Source organism: Podarcis tiliguerta (genome assembly GCF_965153285.1).
Source record: "Podarcis tiliguerta genome assembly, chromosome: 14".
NCBI classification, from domain to species: domain Eukaryota; kingdom Metazoa; phylum Chordata; class Lepidosauria; order Squamata; family Lacertidae; genus Podarcis; species Podarcis tiliguerta.
In genome coordinates this window covers 47,014,596-47,035,686 of record NC_139547.1, presented here as the reverse complement: position 1 = coordinate 47,035,686, position 21,091 = coordinate 47,014,596, and the positions used below count along the sequence as shown (strand labels likewise).

General features: G+C 49.3%; 3 protein-coding genes across 4 annotated transcripts in view; 1 reads left to right on the top strand and 2 right to left on the bottom strand.

Moving 5' to 3' along the window:
* FAM83G (family with sequence similarity 83 member G) overlaps positions 1 to 13,508 on the bottom strand; it is a 52,387-nt gene extending 38,879 nt beyond the window's left edge. Inside the window, exons 1-2 of one of the 2 annotated variants that reach the window (XM_083413467.1) lie at positions 13,409 to 13,508; positions 12,070 to 13,282 (exon numbers count right to left, since the gene is read on the bottom strand). In XM_083413467.1, coding sequence (XP_083269593.1) covers positions 12,070 to 12,552 — 483 coding nt within the window. In that variant the 5' untranslated portion in view covers positions 12,553 to 13,282; positions 13,409 to 13,508. Of the gene's footprint in view, positions 1 to 12,069; positions 13,346 to 13,408 lie in introns of those variants that run through there. The other variant, XM_083413468.1, reaches the window with a different exon arrangement.
* LOC310664458 (uncharacterized protein) overlaps positions 1 to 21,091 on the bottom strand; it is a 541,032-nt gene that overhangs the window by 473,629 nt on the left and 46,312 nt on the right. The gene's annotated exons all lie outside the window — the stretch shown is intronic.
* Positions 1 to 21,091, top strand: part of SLC5A10 (solute carrier family 5 member 10) — a 118,020-nt gene that overhangs the window by 77,336 nt on the left and 19,593 nt on the right. Inside the window, exon 10 of the mRNA XM_083413536.1 lies at positions 18,240 to 18,347. Coding sequence (XP_083269662.1) covers positions 18,240 to 18,347 — 108 coding nt within the window. The remainder of the gene's footprint in view (positions 1 to 18,239; positions 18,348 to 21,091) is intronic.

Genomic DNA, 21,091 nt, shown 5'->3' with positions numbered 1-21,091 from the left:
ATCTACCAGGTTACCTGTTTAATGGTCACTTGACTGGATTGCCTGGGGAGCCTGGCCAGTCTTTTGTAATGATAAATACCGTATTTTTTGCTCTATAAGACTCACTTTTTCCTTCCTAAAAAGTAAGGGGAAATGTGTGTGCGTCTTATGGAGCGAATGCAGGCTGTGCAGCTATCCCAGAAGCCAGAACAGCAAGAGGGATTGCTGCTTTCACTGTGCAGCGATCCCTCTTGCTGTTCTGGCTTCTGAGATTCAGAATATTTTTTTTCTTGTTTTCCTCCTCCAAAAACTAGGTGCGTCTTGTGGTCTAGTGCCTCTTATAGAGCGAAAAATACGGTACTTAGTTTCTGATCCAGGTCAGAGGCTCGCAGCTAGTAAGCCTGATCTTTATTGATCTGTTGCAACAGGGTGCTATCCGCACACGCAGGAAAAGAGGAAGACCCAGAACCAAGGTGTGCCTGTCCTTATCTAGACATTTTTAATTCCCTGCCCTGGAGCTCAAGACCATCCCTCCGTACATCATACACACATCACAGAAGGGGTGTAACCAAGACCACCCCCTACAAACATCATACTTACATCACAGAAAAGGCGATCTAAAACAGAAATTTGAATGTTGTTGTTTTTCCTGTCTGCCAGGTTATCTGATAAGGCCTTATCTCATTGCCTTTCCCGGTAGTCTGTCACCCTTTGAAATGGTGATTACTAAATTCCTGTAACAATGGGAAAGCTCCCTGACCCCCCCCCCTCCTTGCAGAGAAAACATTTGGTCAGTTTGGGAGTCAAAAGGGTTTCAGGTCAGCCTTCCTGTGCTGATCTATGTACGTGCTTGGTTGGTACATTTATTTTATATATATAGAAGATCTTAAATTTTCTTATAACACTGTTTAACCTGAGTTGCTATAAGGAAATGTTTGCGTCCATGCTGGCAAGAGGCGGGTGGCAGCTTCACTGGAAAACTGCTACAGCACACAAACAGTTTGGAAAGTGGCAACCGATGTCAAAAAGAGGATTAACCTGGAGGCAGGGCTAAACAAACGCAGTTAGATAAACAGCACCCTGCGTCTCCTTGCTAAGGCAGTTCTGTTTGCTTGGAGGCACCGGTCGGTATCTGCTGCCTGGCTGGAAGCTAAGTTGCCTTCGTGCAAGCTCCAAAGGCATCTTTGAAGATTTCTCGGTTTATATTTTTTTCTTTTCTGAGTCAGGGTTGTTTTGCAGCATTTCTCCGCCTAACGTGGAAAACATGCAGAGCTCTGTAAATCCTGTGCTGCAGCAATTTTGTAGAATTGTGGAGCTGGAAGGAACCCAAAGGTCATCTAGTCCCCCCCCCCCCCGCAATGCAGGAATCTCAGCTAAAGCATCGGCCACCCAACCTCTGCTAAAAGGATGGAGAATTCACAAATCCTCACATCAAATGTCAGGGATCAATTATAAAATGTATTCTGTCTAAAAACTTGGCAAAGAGGGAGCGTGTTGGACCTCACCAGGGAGAGTGTTCCAGAATTGTGGGGCCAACACCGAGAAGGTTTCCACGAAAGGTTTAGCTTGCATCCTGCTATGGTTCCACGAACCCCTTTCTGTTTCCTTAGTAAGAAAAGATGTCTACTTATTTCCCACTGCCAGATATTATTTTTTTCCATACTGATCTTTCTTAAGCATAGATTCCAGCCCCCACCCCACCCTCTCTCTCTCTCTCATTGTCTTCTGCTTCTTTTCCCTTAGATTTGAACACACCAGCTGGGTATTCAGAATATGCTGTCGGTCTGCATTTCTGAATGGATTAGAAACAAAGGGGCATTAATGTCACTGTGGTTCAGATTCCTTCCAGGCTGTTTATGGAAGTGGAGAGGCTGTGCGGCCCTTACTTCCCTCTTTTAATTAGCGTGTATAAAATGTCAGGTCATTTCAGTACCGGAGAAAAACGGGCATTATTAATTCACCTGTTTTCCCACCTTCTCAAAGGTGGCTGCTGGTCTGCGTCCAGAAACACACAATTAAGAGTCGGACGGTTAACTGTTGGGAAAGCCAGAGGTAGGAACAAAGTGAATTTTGCTAAGCACACCTGTTTATTCTCCCTCTCCTTTCATCTCCAGGAGGCCAATCATTTTGCATCCTGCAATTACTAGCGAGATTCACGGTTTTGGGGGGAGGTGCAAGTGTGGGGGAGAATGGGATTGTGCCGTAGAGAAAGGAACCCATCAGAGGTCAGATTGCAAAAGCATTTTTTAGGAAGCTGGTTTTAAGTTGTAGGTTTTAGGTTGTTGAGAAGCGGCTGAATTGGTGTGAATTGTTGCCTTTGAAATCTCAGAATCCCTTTCAGCACAGGCTATGCTATTGAGGGGTGGTGCTGTGGGTTAAACCGCAGAGCCTAGGACTTGCCGATCAGCAGGTCGGCGGTTCGAATCCCCGCGACGGGGTGAGCTCCCGTTGCTCGGTCCCTGCTCCTGCCCACCTAGCAGTTCGAAAGCACATCAAAGTGCAAGTAGATAAATAGGTACCGCTCCAGCGGGAAGGTAAACAGTGTTTCCGTGCACTGCTCAGGTTCGCCAGAAGCGGCTTAAACATGCTGGCCACATGACCCGGAAGGTGTACGCCGGCTCCCTCGGCCAGTAAAGCGAGATGAGTGCTGCAACCCCAGAGTCAGCCATGACTGGACCTAATTCACAGGGGTCCCTTTACCTTTACCTTTACACTATTGAGAACATCAGGACAGTCCTTCAATGGGATCAGACCAAAGGCCCATCTTAGCACAACATCCTCTTTCCCACAGCGTCCAACCAGAAGACAGTTGGGAAGCCCCACAGCAAAATAGGAAGGCAACAGCCCTGCCTGTTGTTTGCCCTCAACATTATGACTCCCAGGTACACTGCCCCTGCAGGTGGAGGTTCTGTTTCACGCTCATGGCTCCCAGCACTAGGAATGGAGGATTTCAAGTTTCTGGAGGTTGCTTTTCACTGGCCAAACTACTGAATAAATCTGCGGGTCCTGTAGCTTATCCTCCTTCGTGTCAGGATGTGACAATCCTGGATTTTTTCCTCTGATGGAGTCTGGCAAAAACATTTCTGTAGCTCATAGAATTGTAGATGGCTAGGAATGATTCCATCCCACTTGGGTTGCAAAGTGGGCTCACTTGATCCCATGTGGCAGCATCACGATCCAAATTGGATCCGTGGCCCAATTCAGTATCCGCGACCTGGTGGACCCCAGCTGCTCAAGACTTGCCACTATCAGCTCCAGTTTGCACTGGGACTCTTTTAAGCCTCCCTGTCTGTCTGTCTCTCTGCCTCCGGCTCCTGGCAGTGCCCTGGCAAGTGACATCATCAAACCGTGCCGCCAAGCTCAGAACTGACCGCCATGTTGCGAGGGGCAGAGAGGCAGGATCCACTGCTGGGGCAGCGCTGTGAGGGGTGTGGGGCCAAGCCTAAAAAACCGGGACGGCCGATTTCAAGTCAGAAGCTGTGATGGCTTTACCAAATGCTGGGACCGTGTGACATGGCTGACACCCAACAGAGCTTGTGCAGATCTGTTATCACCCAGAGTTCCATCTAGAAGCTTCTTTCACACAATCAAATACAATTCCGTTGAGTCTTTCTCCCCGCCACAATTGTTTGTGCCACAGAGGCCTTATGTCATCTGGGCAGATGTGAGAGGTGATTACGCTGAGGGAAGGCATCTCCAAAGAACTTTGCCCTTGTGTTTGCTGCTCTGCTTTATTGTCCTTCTACACCATGAGTTCAGCTCAGCGTGATCCTCCCTCGATCCCTGCTCTGACCAAGGTCCATTCCCACACAGGCCAGGTTGAATCAGTGTGAGGGGAATGTGCTGCTTTCACAGAATGTGAGGTAAGAGGCTTGGAGCCCAATGCCAGATTTACGTATAAGCTAAACAAGCTACAGCTTAGGGCCCCACTCTCTTAGCCCCCCCCCCCCAAAAAAAAAATTAAAGGGAAAACCCCCTGGATGTACATTTCCAAAATATAAGACAGAAAGCAAATAAAATAAAACCTACATACAGCAACAGTGTTTTGTGTTGTGTAGGCTCCCATGATGTAAGTAATGGGCCCCGCCTGCTAGCCTGCTCCCTAAAATATCACTGGTTTGCTCATTTCTATATATAGGGTGCCTACATTCTGCATATGCAAATGGCTTTAGATACCTATTAGGTCCATAAATTCCCATATAGCATATATTTAACACAAAAAACCAGCGACAATTTGTTGTTGACAAAGGACCCCTGGCCATTAGGTCCAGTTGTGGCCGACTCTGGGGTTGCGGCGCTCATCTTGCTTTATTGGCCGAGGGAGCTGGCGTACAGCTTCCGGGTCATGTGGCCAGCATGACTAAGCCACTTCTGGTGAACCAGAGCAGCACACAGAAATGCCGTTTAGCTTCCCGCCAGAGCAGTACCTATTTATCTACTTGCACTTTGACGTGCTTTCAAACTGCTAGGTTGGCAGGAGATGGGACTGAACAACGGGAGCTCACCCCATTGTGGGGATTCGAACCGCTGACCTTCTGATCGGCAAGTCCTAGGCTTTGTGGTTTAGACCACAGCGCCACCCGCATCCTTGACAAATGACAGCTGGACATATAAAGGGCCCCATCACCTTCAGTAGCTTAGGGCCTCATCAAACCTAAATCCGGCCCTCTTGGAGCCCATCGTCAATTTCACACTACGGGACTCAAGCATCCCACAGGTGATTTCCCATGGTCATTTCCAGCCACGTTTTGAAACAAGAGTTGTAGATAAACCACATAACGACAGAAATTAGAGATGGAAGAAGGGAAGGGAGGGGACATTCTATTCAGTTCACATTTAAGTCTGACTCTATCAAATGTGCACTTTCTGAAACAATATGCGGATTGAAACACAGCCGTTCTTCCAAATTCAAACCTCTACGAATTTTGCAGTGCATTTTTTCCAAGCACACAGTGCTTACCAAAGCACTTATAATAGGTGAGAGAGTCCATGAAAACGAACCTCAACATGAAAACAACATACATATGAGGAGAAATCGCTTTGAGAAACTTGCATAAAAATTGGAGAAATTTGCAGTAAAATGCTGGAAAATTAACCGATGGAGATTTTTTTGTGGGGAGGTGGGGTGGGTGGAATCGCAGATTGCTGCAGGAATGTGAAGAGCTGAACCGAAGATTAGGAAACTGAGAAACCGAGAGAACAGCAATGGGCAGATCCTCCTATCACTCGTCTTGAGACATGGGCCGTTTAGGCTGTTGCATGCATGCAGAGATTAGTGAAGGAAGGAAGGAAGGAAGGAAGGAAGGAAGGAAGAAAGAAAGAAAGAAAGAAAGAAAGAAAGAAATCTGCAAACCGGCTAAGAGCAAGAGTAGGGAACTCTCTTCAACGCTCCTGAAGGAGTCACTAGGGGATATATAATGAAATACAGCTATATGAAAATACCCTGCAAAAATAAACTTGTGCAGATGCACTGTAAACCTCATTGGAATATGGCTTGGCTGCTGTGAAGGAACGCATGGAATGAGCCCAGGCAATGCTTGTCTGTAGCCGCTGGTGCATAGTCAAAATGGGTTACGTTTCCCAAACACCTCTTCAGATAATGCTCCTGACCTGCCATTCACAGTTTCCCACCTCTGCTACGTGGGAGAAGGCCTTGAACGTGCTTGCTGATGGAGAAATGGCTCTGACTTAGCCGTCAAGGTGATTGCCAGTCTTGAGAGATGGGGAAATGCATGAAGTGGGGGCAACAGCAAAGAGAGGACAGGAAGATGTCAAGCCAGCTGGAGGTGGATCTCAGAAGGATAGATCCAGTTATCAGAAGCACTGGGGTTCTTCCACATCACCCAGAAACCATTAAATTTGGAATATATGTTATGAGTGGTGTGGAACTCATCAGTTAATATGCATAATGACCAGCCATTGTGCACATTCACCATGGAGAATGTGGACAGTCCACAAAAACTTGTGTCATAAGCAAGGGCTGTAGCTCAATGGTAGAACATCTGCTTTGCATGTAGGAGGTCCTGGGTTCAGTCCCCAGCATCTCTAGGTAGGGCGGAAACCCAGGATAGTCTCTGCCAGACAGTGTGGACAATACTGAGCTAGCTGGACAACTTCCTGTGCTCCTAATAAATTTGTTGGCCCTCAAGGTGCCACACAAGACTTGCACTAGCCAGCTTGGTAAGCCCTGAAGCAGGGCATGAAGTCTCCTCCTTCCAACAGCCCAGAGGTAGACTTCCTCTGAACCTGGAGCTTCCACATAGCCATGGTGACTAATGGTGACCATCCTGCCTGCATCTGATGAATATTCCAAGCTAGCGAATGACAGTATGGATTAGGGATGGTGTGATTGTTCCACAGTCATGCTTTGTAAGACATTCAGCCACACATGCATGGCCACCCATGTCGCTGCATCTCCAGAGGACGCTTTGTCCACCTGACACACCACCGCTGGGTCGCAGCGAAGCCTCTAAAGCAGACACATCAGGTGTTATGAATGTCGCAGAAGGGGAACAAGCATCCTTCTGCGTGTCCGTTTTCGGCCAACAGGGAGACACAAAGCGAGTTGAAGCTGGGAGCTCATTGGACATTCGGGAAGATGCTAAATCCCCCCAAAATTATTCCCAGCTCCAGAACAAGTTGTCCTAGGAGGAGTCAGATCCTCCTCTATTTTTCTTTTTTTGATCTTGTTAAAGAAAAGTTTGGGCAGAGAGGCCTTAAGTACAACACGTCCTACATCAGAGCCACAATCTCTTTCCTACCTGGTGACCGTAAGGGTTATTTCGCCCACTCTCATTGACGCCTGCTTTCTGGCATTTACTTCCCAATGAATCCCTTCAGAAAGGCTTCCTGGAGCTTAAACCAGCCTCCCTAACCTGCTGCCCTCTGGATAGCTTAGACCACAACTCCCTTCAGCCCCAGGGTTGGGGCCGATGGGAATTGGAGTTCAAAGGGGGGGGGGATGTAAGAAAGCATTGATTTCTGTTCCAACCCAGGTTTGTCCCATGCAGCGCTGTTTCCCTTCTGCTGCAGTTTGGCTTCTGATCAAAACTGCGCTACTCATCTTGTGGCCTGCTGTGGTGGAATTTTACACAAGGAACTACGTTATCATGACGTTACTGTGCACCATCCATTTCAGTGCAAAGGAAACACCGCGCAAATAGGTGCTGGTGCTGAGGAAAGCCATCAATTGCATATTATTTGCGGGCTGAAAACAACACCGGCAGCTGCAAATGCCAAACGTATCTGCTGGGTTGATTTCTGCTGGGTTGGAGCGGACGCCGAGATCATATAACACCGGTCTTGAAAGACCTACATTGGCTCCCAGTACGTTTCTAAGCACAATTCAAAGTCTTGGTGCTGACCTTTAAAGCCCTAAATGGCCCCGGCCCTGTATACCTGAAGGAGTGTCTCCACCCCCATCGTTCAGCCCGGACACTGAGGTCCAGCTCCAAGGGCCTTCTGGCAGTTCCCTCACTGTGAGAAGCCAAGTTACAGGGAACCAGGCAGAGGGCCTTCTCGGTAGTGGCGCCCTCCCTGTGGAACGCCCTCCCACCAGATGTCAAAGAGAACAACAACTACCAGACTTTTAGACATCTGAAGGCAGCCCTGTTTAGGGAAGCTTTTAATGTTTGATGTATTACAGTATTTTAATATTTTTGGGGGAAGCCGCCCAGAGTAGCTGGGGAAGCCCAGCCAGATGGGCGGGGTATAAATAATAAATTATTATTATTATCTCCATTCTGAGCACCGGCAATTTCCACTCCTATTTCAGCTGGAATTCTTCCAACATTCCCAGGTCCAACAACATCTGGAGGGCACCAGATTGAGGAGTTGCTTCTGCACACTAGGTGAGACGGTGGTGACCTAAGATAGTAGTGCAACCTTTGGGGGCCAGCTTGGTATCATGCTAGCCCTGGTCTAGTTTGTCCAGCCAGCCCTTAGCAGAGTCAGCCTGGTCCTTTCATGGAGCATCATTGGCTCTGACTCTCCCTTTTTTAACTGAGCAAATTATGGAGCCACCCATCCCTTTGATGGTGCAATTGAAGGAGGACTTCAAAGTGCCTTGCTGTGACCACAGATTTGATCATGGGTTGACTGTGCCTAACGCTCATTATCTTTCCTTATTATTGGATGCAGCATAGCTTTAATTCTTAGCACAAGCTCGCTAGGAACTCCTTGCTGGATGGGAGCAAGGACCCATCTCCTTCAGTTTCCTAAGCAAATGTAACTGAGAGTGTCAAATTTCAAGGGAGAGTCTTGCTAGCACCTTTAGGTAAAGGTAAAGGGACCCCTGACCATTAGGTCCAGTCGTGACCAACTCTGGGGTTGCGGCGCTCATCTCACTTTACTGGCCGAGGGAGCTGGCGTACAGCTTCCGGATCATGTGACCAGCATGACTAAGCTGCTTCTGGCGAACCAGAGCAGCGCACAGAAACACCGTTTACCTTCCCGCTGGAGTGGTACCTATTTATCTACTTGCACTTTGATGTGCTTTCGAACTGCTAGGTTGGCAGGAGCAGGGACCGAGCAACGGGAGCTCATCCCGTCGCAGGGATTCAAACCACCGACCTTCTGATCGGCAAGTCCTAGGCTCTGTGGTTTAACCCACAGCGCCACCCGCGTCCCTTGCTAGCACCTTTAAAGACCAGTAAATTAATTGTGGAATATTTTTCATGGGCCAGAGTCCACTTGGTCAAAAGGTCATCGCATGCTAGCTGTTTGCAGCATCTGGTGCTCTGAGATAGGCTGCCCCTGAACATGGATAGTGTTGTAAGCATGGCAAATACTTACAGACCAAGCTATCCTTTGTGGTTATATTCTGTTAGGGTCTATATCAGGGATGGGGAACCTGTGGCCCTCTAGTTGCTGTGGGACTCCAATTCCTATCGCCGCCAGCCAGAGTGTCTAGTGCTCAGGCACCATAGGAGACAGTCAAGCTACATCTGGAGGGCCACATGACACCCGCCCCTTGGTATGTATTCTAACAAGCAAAGCACAGTAATAATATGTGTGATGTTTCTGCGGAAAATAAACCAGGGCTCTATAATTTAGTTTCTCATCAGCACCAGATGACTGGCAGCTGAATGTGTGAAGTGACCGTTGTGCCAAAGCAGAATGTGTGAGGTGACCCGGGATGCTTGTTTTTCATGCGCAAGCAGCCCTTTGACGCTCAAGTCACCAAGTGTGAGGGGTGTACATGTGAGAGGGCTTCTCCACCCTTACATTTTGCCCAAGCATAGGTCTGCCCTCGAAAGCTCTGTGTCTGAGTGTTTGGTTTTATTTTTGCCCTGTGGAATCTCATTCCTTAGTGCTCATTCAGAACAAATGTCAAATGGGGTTTCCCACAGACAGCCATTTGCTCCGATGGAGCTTTAAAGACCGGGTTTTCATGGGGAAATCTCTGGAGGGGAAAAAAGAAAGAACTCTCATATATGGAGCTTTGGAGTGCAGATTGTGCCTGGAATGAGCAGGTGAAATTTAAATGTGGCTAAACCCTGAACCAACCTTCTCTGCCATGAGTTAAAGATAAAGGGACCCCTGACCATTAGGTCCAGTTTATTGGCCGAGGGAACCAGCGTACAGCTTTGGGGTCATGTGGCCAGCATGACTGAGCCGCTTCTGGCGAACCAGAGCAGCACACAGAAATGCCGTTTACCTTCCCGCCAGAGTGGTACCTATTTATCTACTTGCACTTTGAGGTGCTTTCGATCTGCTAGGTTGGCAGGAGCAGGGACCAAGCAATGGGAGCTCACCCCGTCGTGGGGATTCGAACCGCCGACCTTCTGATCGGCAAGTCCTAGGCTCTGTGGTTTAACTCACAGCGCCACCTGCGTCCCCTGCCATGAGATAAAACACCCTTAACCATCGATCTTGGTTTCCTAACAGTTATCCTCGCTGCCCCATCCCTTTACAAAATGCCGCTGGAGTAGCAGCCAGTGGTCGTGCTCTCTAGAGGTTAGAATCATAGAACTGTAGAGCTGGAAAAGGGACTCCTGAGGGTCATCTAGTCCAACCTCTGCAATGCACTCCTGACTCCCATTAGCCCTAGCCAGCCTGTCCAATGGGAAGGGATGGTAAGAGGTGGAGGCCAACAATATCTGCCTCCATGGTTGGAGGCAGTAATGCTTTGGAACTGTGGTTGCTGGAAACCACGGGAGGAGAGAATGATGCTTATGCACCCGGGTCCCACTTGTGGGTTTCCCCATGGGCATCTGGTTGGCCACTGTGAGAACAGGATTTTGGACTAGATGGGCCCCTGGCCTGATTTAGCAGCCTCCTCTAATGCTCTTAACCTATGGAAGGCACCAGGCTTATTCCCTGTTGCAACAGAAATATAGTTTTATTCCAGCTAGATTTGGCTAGGTTACTGAGAGCCAGCCTTCCCTTAAAGTTTGAAGATGGATTTCAGGCACTGAGGTTACTCCGCCTCCCCCCACTGTTACTATCCAAGCTGAAACTGATCAAGCGAAAACAGGAGGAGGACCGATCAGAGCTTTTGGAGTGTGATATCAAATAAAGCTTAGGCACGACAAGACTGTTTCTGTTTTCTGTGGATTGCAGCGTGGATTGAAATTGTTTGTGGTTGATGTCGGATCTTACATGAGCAGCCGTTCATCTTGCCCGTGCTTGCAGCAGCCTGAGAAGTAGGTCACTGTTACTCCCATTTTACAGATGGGGAAACTGAGATGCAAGCTGCCCCAGGACACTGAGCCACACTGGCGCTCTTCGGCTGCATACTGATGCAGAAAAGGCCTGGGATGAAAGGCTGCCCTTCCTCCTCTTCCAGGCTTCACACGCCAGATTTTCTAATTGCAACTAATTGGGCTACTTCTGTTCTGTGTTCTAACCTTGTCCCGTGACCTTTTCGCAAGGAAGGAAGGAAAGGACGGTTTGATTTCAACCATCGTTCAAGCTTGGAACCGTGGCTGGGGTTCTGGCTAGGACTGTGTGAAGAGAGTACAGTGGTGCCTCTCGTTAAGAACTTAATTCGTTCTGGAGGTCCATTCTTAACCTGAAACTGTTCTTAACCTGAAGCACCACTTTAGCTAATGGGGCCTCCCGCTGCTGCCATGCCGCCGGAGCACGATTTCCGTTCTCATCCTGAAGCAAAGTTCTTAACCCGAGGTACTATTTCTGGGTTAGCAGAGTCTGTAACCTGAAGTGTAAGTAACCCGAGGTACCACTGTAACAAAAATACGACCCCCAAATTTCCCCCAGGGGTGTCCAAACTTTTTTCAAAGAGGGATATGCTTGAGACATGCGACCAAAGCTGTTGACCTTTTTTGAGGATAGAAGTTGTTAAGCTTTCCCCCCCAATTTTACTCCAAAGGATTTTAGGATTAAACCAACTGGTGGGGGCCGGATTAGGCCCTTGGGCTGGACTTTGCTTGACATACAGAGTGCCTTTCACCACCGAATAACCACGCACATCTGCAGTTGGGGAGCCACGTTTACAGATCAAAAGCTGCCCCTTTCCCGATAGGTTCGTACCCCAGAGTGCTGAGCGCTGAGCAGAATGGTAAAGGCTACGTAAATGACTTTCTGGGGAGCTCATCAGATGGTCAAAGTACCAGAAGCCAGACTGAGTCTTTTCTCTGCCATCCATCCCACCTCTCCGCTCCATTTCATAGAATCATAAAACTGTACAGTTGAATGGGACCGCAAGGGTGTAGGAATCTTTTGCCCAAAGCGGGGCTCAAACCCATGACCCTGAGATTATGAGCCTACGGCTTTTAGTGGCCTCAGTGACCAACGTGCGGGGTGGGGTGGGGGGAACCCGGCATAGTGAGCTCCTGACCAGCTTTGTCCCCATTTCCCCATCACTTTGAACCAGCAGCGACTGCCCCAACTGACTTGCTCCCCCTCTCATTCCTCGGGGAGATTGGATCAGTGCCGCAGACCTTATCTGCCACCAACACCGGTGATAAGTATAGACAGGATGAGCTCATTCTGGAACAGACCAGACCTGCCTGTGCACCATCCTCTAGGCAAACCTCTGGAGGAGACAAAAGGGATGTTTCGGTTGGGCAAGAGGGGAGCTCTCTAACCACCCGCCCCCAAAGGCAGCACCCAGAGGGCAACTCTCACCTTCTGAGCCTGGAAGATCATCTTGCGGACGACCTCCTTGATGTGAGGCTGGCAGTCAATAGGCGGCTGCATGTAGACAGTAGCTCTGGTCACCCCACGGTAAGCAATGGTCTCCGGCCACCCGAGGTCCAGCTGTGGAATGGACCGGTCGGATCTCTGCGGCCAGTATTCCAAAGAAGGCACTAGGTCCTGCTCGCCGTTCTGGCTGCTGAGGTCGACCCCACCACCATCCCCTCGGGGGATGAACTCCGAGCCGGGGTCGTAGGTCTCCAGCGTATCCAAAATCTTCTTGAGCTCCAGCTCCGAAAGGAAGTCCCTGATGTTCTCCTTCTTGAGGACCTCGTAGAAGGCATCTGGCCCGTTCGACGCCAGCGCCTCCAGCGCCAGCCTCTGCTCTTCGCTGTAGAAGAACTCCGGCTTGGATTCGCTGGAGCGCCAGTTGACATGACTGTCATCGAGGCACTGGACCTGAGAGAAAGCCATGATCCCTGGTCCGAGGAGGAGGGGAACGTCCGCCCAAAATAAATAAAAAAGGTGGATAATTTAATGAAATAATTTAGTGAGGTGTATCCCTGAGTTTAAGGGAAAACTAGCAGCAAATAAGGCCCCTCCTAGCTTCTTCTCAATTCCTCGTGAACAGTTTCCCTTTGCGACTTAAAGAGACAACAACCACCACCCAAGAGTCCTTAACTGTCTTTAAACACCGGCATTCAGTTTCCCAGCTTACCCATCAGCTCATCTCAGTGGAGTAAAAAAAAAATATATTCCTGGATAGGATGAAGAAAGTTTGCTCAAGTTTCTTTCCTTCCCCGAACTTCCAGAAACAGGCGGGGAGCAACCAACAGTGGCATTCAAGCTTAAATGTTTAATTGTTCTGGCGGCTTTGAAATCCCGGCTTGGCTGATGCTTTCCCTCTAACCTTTGGACACCCGGCTTCCTTCACCTCTGCCCTTGACCTTCCAAATTTCCATAAGAAAATAAATAGGAGCAAGTGAGACGCTCCCCAGAATCAAACAAACAGCAGGAGTTGGAACCAGGAATTTTTCCTTTTCGCCGGAGAGGATTCAGAAGAGGTAGTTTTTCATTCTTTCCAGCTCGTAAGATTACTCTCTCAGGTGGAAGGGGAGAATAGGTTTCGTCCGAGGGTGAATTTATTTATTTTTTGCTGGTCGGCAGCCTGGCAGCTCAGCAGGTCTCGGCCAGAAATGGAAACCTGGAGAGTGTGAGCAGAGCAGAGGAGAGAGAAAAAGAGAGAAAAGCAACAGCTTCAGTAATTTGCTCCTCCCTGCACCACCTGCCGTCACATGTCTCCCCGCCTTCGGAGAGTCCCTGTTCCTACCTGTCCATTAACTCCTTCGGCTGCATCGCAAATGCGTGATGCTTCTGCCCAGATCTATTGCATGCGTGGAAGGCCGGAAATTGACTCACCCATGAGAAGCCGGTGTCCCTAGATTTCCTTATCAGGCTGAGGGAGGGAAGGAGGGAGAGAGAGGGAGGGAAGTCCTGGCCTGGCTGAGCTTTAAGTTTGACGTTTTGTTTGCGGTGTGTGTGTTTTTTTCCCCTTCAAAAAAATGCCTCCAGCTCCTGTATTTGCCTTCCCAGTGGAGCAGAGCTGGTGGAACTTGTCTGATTCTCTCCCACTCTTATCTTGGAAGGAAGCCCCACACTGTGTGCTTTAGGGCTTGCTCTCCTCGCGAGTAGGTTTCGGAGGGCAGCTTCTCGGCCGCTGGGAATCCAGGGCCTGGTTTCCTTCTTTCTCTTGCCGCAGTACCTTTTGTCTTCTGGTCAGTCTTGGAAAGCACCTGTGGCCAGTCAGATGCTTAAGCAGGGCTGGAAGGCAACAGCTTTCCCATGCAGCTTGTGTCCAGCAACTGGGACTCAGAGATACACTGCCTCTGTATATGGAGGTTCCACTGTGTGAAGCTTCCCTGGAGTTGGAAAGAGCAAAGAAGCCTCTTGCTTGTGTGGAGACCCATGAGCTTTCCAGAATCTTCTGAAGCTCTGGGTTGACATGAATGCCATTTATTTATTTATTTATTTATTTATTTATTTATTTATTTATTTCATTGTTAATATCATCACCATCAGTGGTGGCTGGTGCCCATTGGTGCTGGTAGGGCAGATCGGTAGGTGGCGCCAGAGTCAATAAAAAGGTAAAGGTACCCCTGCCCGTACGGGCCAGTCTTGACAGACTCTAGGGTTGTGCGCCCATCTCACTCAAAGAGGCCGGGGGCCAGCACTGTCCGGAGCCAGAGCCGCACACGGAAACGCCGTTTACCTTCCCGCTAGTAAGCGGTCCCTATTTATCTACTTGCACCCGGGAGTGCTTTCGAACTGCTAGGTTGGCAGGCGCTGGGACCGAACAACGGGAGCGCACCCTGCCGCGGGGATTCGAACCGCCGACCTTTCGATCGGCAAGCCCTAGGCGCTGAGGCTTTTACCCACAGCGCCACCCGCGTCCCTTCTGAGGCTTTTACCCACAGCGCCACCCGTGTCAGTGGTGGCTGGTGCCCATTGGTGCTGGTAGGGCAGATCGGTAGGTGGCGCCAGAGTCAATAAGAGGCTTTAAACCTCCCTGCCCTCCCAGCCCAGCTCGAAGGACAGGTGAATTTTTGGTTTCTTTCACGTTCCTCATTTTTCCCTTTCCGCTCTCCACATTTTCACCTCAGCGGTTGTTTTTTTCATGAAAATTCATTAGCATTTTGGGGTGAATTTTTTCTGACACACACATACACACGTATGGAATTTCCCCCTAATATACGCATTTGCGTGGCGATTTCCCGCCCCCCCACCAGTGGAAATAATGACACATGACACAATTATTAAGGTTAATGGGCTAAAAAAAAGGCCACAACTTTATTGGTTACAGGTGATGAGCGGTATTGGCTTAGGTATTGGTCCTAACCGACTATATCCGACTCCAACCCATCTGCTTGAAGTCCGAGAAGGGTTAATCACCAGTAGGGGGAGTCCTGCTGATGCACATCAACTAGGAACACCACTGGGGTCACCAATAGGGGGCGTGCCTTGGGCCCTCACCTCCCCAGGCTTTGGACAGGGCCATGCCCCCCCAATCCTTTATCAGACTACCCTTCAATATGCATGGCAGGTGACGGCGCTTCCTCCCCTCTTCCATCTACAGAACTATACCAATGACTAACCGCCAATACCCAGCAGGTTGTGACGATTTGCTACGAGGTTGGCGAAAACCAAGTGGCTGGTGCCAATTTGCCAAGTGGGAAAATTCCTACCAGGCCCCTCGACGGCGACCAACCAAGGTCCCTAGCAAGGTCAAGGAACGGAAACCTTAAAGGGCGGGAGGGTGGGAAAAGCAGGAAGAGCTGGCAGGCGGGGAAAGAGGGAGATCCCCGGCTGAGTCCTGCCTTAAATAGGACAGGCCATGCCTCCAGACAGGCCACGCCTCCGATTGGCTGGCCAGGGGATGACATGGTCTGGAATCCCCCCAATCACACAGGGCTGGGCTGTGAAGCCCACAACTCCACCTCCTTAGAAGGGCCGAAGTGGCTTTTTTGCAAGGCCGTTTTTCCTAATACAAGGTGTTACTGTATGTTATTTTCCCTCACAGAAGCATTGCTACGCACACTTTCCTCTAGCGCATGCACTTTTGCGCGCACACACCACTCGGCTTGCCCTAGTGGAGAACCGCATTGTAAAATTCGGGAAAGCGCGACTTTTGAAGGACAGCCTGTGTTACGGTAAAATCTGGGTGCGAGGCTGCTCAGGCACCCAGCTCGTCGGACTAAGTCCGCGGGTCCCTGTGGAGGAAAATGAGTTCAGCCGGAGACAGGAGCAAACTGCAGAAGATCCAAGTTTATTGCGCAACAGGTTCAAGGCGAGATTGAACAGTGAGAAAGGGGTGACATGAACTTTTGAAACTTCCCTCCATGTCCCAGAATACTGTGCAAGATACATCCCAGTTACATCATGAATACATTAAGAAGAGGTTGGGTTACACAGGATTAACATATGGAGGAGGGAGGGGGGAATATGCAGAGCTGGAGATATGCGCAGATAAGCACATCCTGAGTACCAGTGATGAGAAGACAATGGTCCATGTATGCATAGTCTGCCACCTGGCATTGCCCAGAGGAAAGGCTTGGCAGAGTGATTTGACAGGATTAGGGTCTTGACACTTTGCTTGAGGGAGTATGGAGGACAGGGAAGGTGTCATGGAGTCCTAGAGAAATTGAGCAAATTGGCACGTTGATTTTCTATGAATTTTATAGATTTTAGTCCCTTTTGACATTGACAATTGGAAATAAATGGATATATTGTAACGAAGAAGGAAGTGAAGAAGACATGCCCCCCCCTTCCGTATCAGCCTGCGTTTCAGTTTCCCTCGTCATTTTGGAAATTGCGAGTTAGGGAGCTATGCCTTTCAAACACAAGCTGAATCACATTACTCCCCCCCATCCCTACCCAGCATGGAGTTTGCTTTAATTTTGCCTCTTTTCGCCTACACCGTCAAAATCAGTGGAGTCTTCAAGGGCTGGAAAAAATTGCTTGGGGGCCGGGTCAGGCCCTCTGACCAGGAGTTAGCCACCCTTGGCTTAGATGTTAAGCCCGGGGAAGGTCGAGTTTTTGAGATGGAGTCTGAAGAAAAAGAGAGAGGTGGTATAAAATATACTTGGAGTCGAGAGTGGATTTCATGCTCTTTATTCAGCTCATAGTGGTGAGGAGGAATGGAAGTTCCCCCAGGATGTCTGCTTTATATACATTATTTACAGAATGGGCCCCACGTGATTGGCTAATTCCGGGATTCTCCTGTAGGCCAATCAGGTTGAGGATTCACTTCCACCTGGAGCTGGATCGGGTGGCTCCTGTGCACCAATCAGACTGCTGTATTCTGGGTCCTATTGTTCTAGGACCAATCAGACTGCTGCATTCTGAATCTTATTGTTCTAGGACCAATCAGACTGCTGCATTTTGGATCCCATTCAACTCAGTACATAACATGGTACCTTTGGGGTCCTTCTGTAGCAAATTCCAGGGGGGTTTCCTATCTGTGGAACCCGCCCCCCCGTGAGGTCTGCCTGTTGCCTTCACTGGCATTTTTTCGGCGACAGGTCAAGACTTGACCTCTCCAGGTTTAGACTGGATTTTGTTCCGCTGCCAAAACTTCCTGTGGTTATTACAGAGCGGTGTGTGTGTGCGTGTGTGTGCGCGCGTATGAATGAGTTTCAGATGTCTGTACAAGAACATTTGTGTTTTATATTTTATTTATTGGTTTATTTCATTTCTTAAATTTATATGCCACCCTTCATCCAAACAGCACAGTGCTGTTTGCAGCATAAAAATTCAAAATGAGAACCAGGGCCGGATTTAGGTTTGGTGAGGCCCTAAGCTACTGAAGGTAATGGGGCCCTTTCTATGTCCAGCTGTCATTTGTCAACAACAAATGGTCACTGTTTTTTGTGTTGAATATATGCTATGTGGTAATTTATGGACCTAATAGGTATCTAAAGCCATTTGCACATAACAAAATATGTATTTTATCAAAGTAATTGTTGGACAGAAATACAATTAAGAATATAATTAAGAAGTATATTAATAGTGAAATACAATTAGGAAGAAGCACATTATTAAGCTCTAACTTAAAATGATGTTGATTTTATTTTATTTTTATCTTATATTTTGGAAATGTAAAGGTAAAGGGACCCCTGACCATTAGGTCCAGTCGTGACCGACTCATGTGGCCAGCATGACTAAGCTGCTTCTGGCGAACCAGAGCAGTGCACGGAAACGCCGTTTACCTTCCTGCCAGAGTGGTACCTATTTATCTACTTGCACTTTGAGGTGCTTTATAACTGCTAGGTTGGCAGGAGCAGGGACCGAGCAACGGGAGCTCACCCCGTCACGGGGATTCGAACCACCGACCTTCTGATCGGCAAGCCCTAGGCTCTGTGGTTTAACCCACAGTGCCACCCGCATCCCATTTTGGAAATCTACATCCAGGTTTTTTCCCCTTTAATTTTTTGGGGGGCCCCCAAGAGAGTAGGGCCTTAAGCCATAGGTTGTTTAGCTTATACGTAAATCCAGCACTGAGAGAACACAAAATACATTGCAAGCAAGCAAGCAAACAAACAAACACAGGCACCCAGAAAGTCAATGGTTGCTCCCCAACCACTCGCATTTTGTGTCTGTTTCAGATGCCGTTGGCTGCGTCGACCCCGAAGAATGTTCCCGCGTGTGTGGGTCCGAGGTGGGCTGCTCCAACATCGCTTACCCCAAACTAGTGATTGAGCTCATGCCCAGTGGTAAGCTAAGCCGAGGCAGTGCTGCCTTCCTATTGGCCGGTTGGGTGTTCCTCTAGTCCCGCCTTACTCCCTAACAGGCAACTGCTTCCTCTTTCCGCTTACATTCATTTAGGCCAGCCTTTGGCAACCTGGTTCCCTCGTGGCTGTTTCAGACAGCTGCTCCAGAAGGATACCATGGTTGATGGTATCAAAAGCCGCTGAGAGGTCGAGGAGAATTACCGTATTTTTTGCCCTATAGGATGCACTTTTTCCCCTCCAAAAATGAAGGGGAAATGTGTGTGCGTCCTACGGGGCGAATGCAGGCTTTCGCTGAAGCCTGGAGAGCGAGAGGGGTCGGTGCGGCTTCAGGAGAGCCGCAGCGACAGCCCTACAAGGTCGGGGGACAGCGGGGAGGCGGAACGCTGCCACCCCACTGTCTCCCGATGTGGTTTGGAGGCTGACGCGTGCTTCTCCCCGCCGCCAGCCCCACAAGCTCCGGGGACAGCGGGGAGGCGCAGCGCGTCTTCCCGCTGTCCCTGGACCTGGTCTGCAGGCGGGCGGCGGGGAGAAGAGCGCTTCTCCCTGCTGCCGGCCCCACAAGCGCCTGGGGGGAAAATAATTTCCCCCCCTTTATTTCCCCCCCAAAAAACTTGGTGCGTCCTATGGGCCGGTGCGTCCTATGGGGCGAAAAATATGGTAACAGGGATGTGTTTCCCTTGTCTGTGTCTCTCTCGACAGAGGTCATCATACAGGGCGACCAACGCGGTTTCTGTGCCAAAACTGGGCCGGAACTCCGACTGAAATGGATCCAGGTTAAATCAATTTCTTCCAAAAGCGCCTGGATCTGGTCTGCGACCACTCATTCTAGAACCTTCCTCAGGAAAGGGAGATTAGCAACTCGTTTACCTAGGGTACCCATGTTGGCAAAGCCAGAAAGTAAACAAAAACTGCTTGGATTTATCCTGGCATTTCCCAAGAATTCCACCCTGCCATCTGAACAAGGAACCACAAACCATTACTAATGGGAGAATTAGCACAGGTGTCTCTGAGTACAAATGTGATTAAGGGCGCTGCTGTGTTCTCTCCCCCCCCCCCCCGGATGTTTGTTCTTAAAGGGGAATGACTGTGCCTGTTGAGACTTAGGTAAAGGTAAAGGGACCCCTGACCATTAGGTCCAGTCATGACCGACTCTGGGGTTGTGGCGCTCATCTTGCTTTATTGGCTGAGGGAGCTGGCGTACAGCTTCCGGGTCATGTGGCCAGCATGACTAAGCCGCTCCTGGCGAATCAGAGCAGTGCACGGAAACGCCGTTTACTTTCCCGCCGGAGCGGTACCTATTTATCTACTTGCACTTTGACGTGCTTTCGAACTGCTAGGTGGGCAGGAGCAGGGACCGAGCAACGGGAGCTCATCCCGTCGTGGGGATTCGAACCGCCGAGCTTCTGATCGGCAAGTCCTAGGCTCTATGGTTTAACCCACAGCGCCACCCGCATCTTAACTTCCTTGTTTGGAACCCCGTGGGGGTGAGGCTGGGGTGTAGCCAGGACTTCATATTATCCAGGACAGCAGCCCCTCAGCCCTGGCCAGTAAGGGCAATGGTCAGCGATGGTGGGAGCTGCCGTCCAGCAACACTGGAGGTCCACAGTTTCCCCACCGTACTTTTCTCCAGTGCTGATAAAACCGCTAGCGCATTTGCAGAGCTAAGCAGGGTCTGGTATGGTTTCCAATTGGATGGGGGACCGTGTGATGAGATTCTTCCATTGCAGGGGGTTGGACTAGATGACCCTTGGGTCCCTCCCAACTCTCTGTGGTTCTACAAAAGGTTCGGCTTCAGAGGCTGGGTCTTGCGCAAGGATTTTCAATTTTTCTGCCTTCAGCATCTGCTGGGATACTCCTGATTGGGGGACGATTCTGGGAGTTTCCGGAGGAACGCATGTGGACCAGTCCTGTGGGGTCATATTGTTGCCCTGCATGACGTAAGAACCTGTTTTGAGATTGCACCAAATAGTCCCTCTTGCAGAAGGTGCGTTACAGGGGGAAAGAGACATATTCTTTGGGTGGGGGGAGCTGCCTTTCAGAGACGTTTGTCTGCCATTTGCTGAGGAATCCCTGATCACATTCAGATAAGCCTCAGGGTGCCCTAGAAAAGTGACCTCAGGAAGGAGGCAGGATGCTTTGAACTAGGCCTGCTAAATCCTGCTCCTCAACTTGAAGACTCTTGTAGAAGGAGAGCTTATAAGGCAATAAACAACTATTTTACTTTTAAAAGACAACTTCCTTGTTTAGGGAAGTTTTTAATGTCTGATGCTGTATTGTTTTTAATATTCGGTGGAAGCTGCCCAGAGTGGTTGGGGAAACCCAGCCAGATGGGCGGGGTATAAATAATAAATTATTATTATTATTATTATTATTATTATCATTAGAATCATAGAGTTGGAAGAGACCACAAGGGCCATCGAGTCCAACCCCCTGCCAAGCTGGAAACACCATCAGAGCACTCCTGACATATGGTTGTCAAGCCTCTGCTTAAAGACCTCCAAAGAAGGAGACTCCACCACACTCCTTGGCAGCAAATTCCACTGTCGAACAGCTCTTACTGTCAGGAAGTTCTTCCTAATGTTGAGGTGGAATCTTCTTTCTTGTAGTTTGGATCCATTGCTCCGTGTCCGCTTCTCTGGAGCAGCAGAAAACAACCTTTCTCCCTCCTCTATATGACATCCTTTTATATATTTGAACATGGCTATCATATCACCCCTTAACCTCCT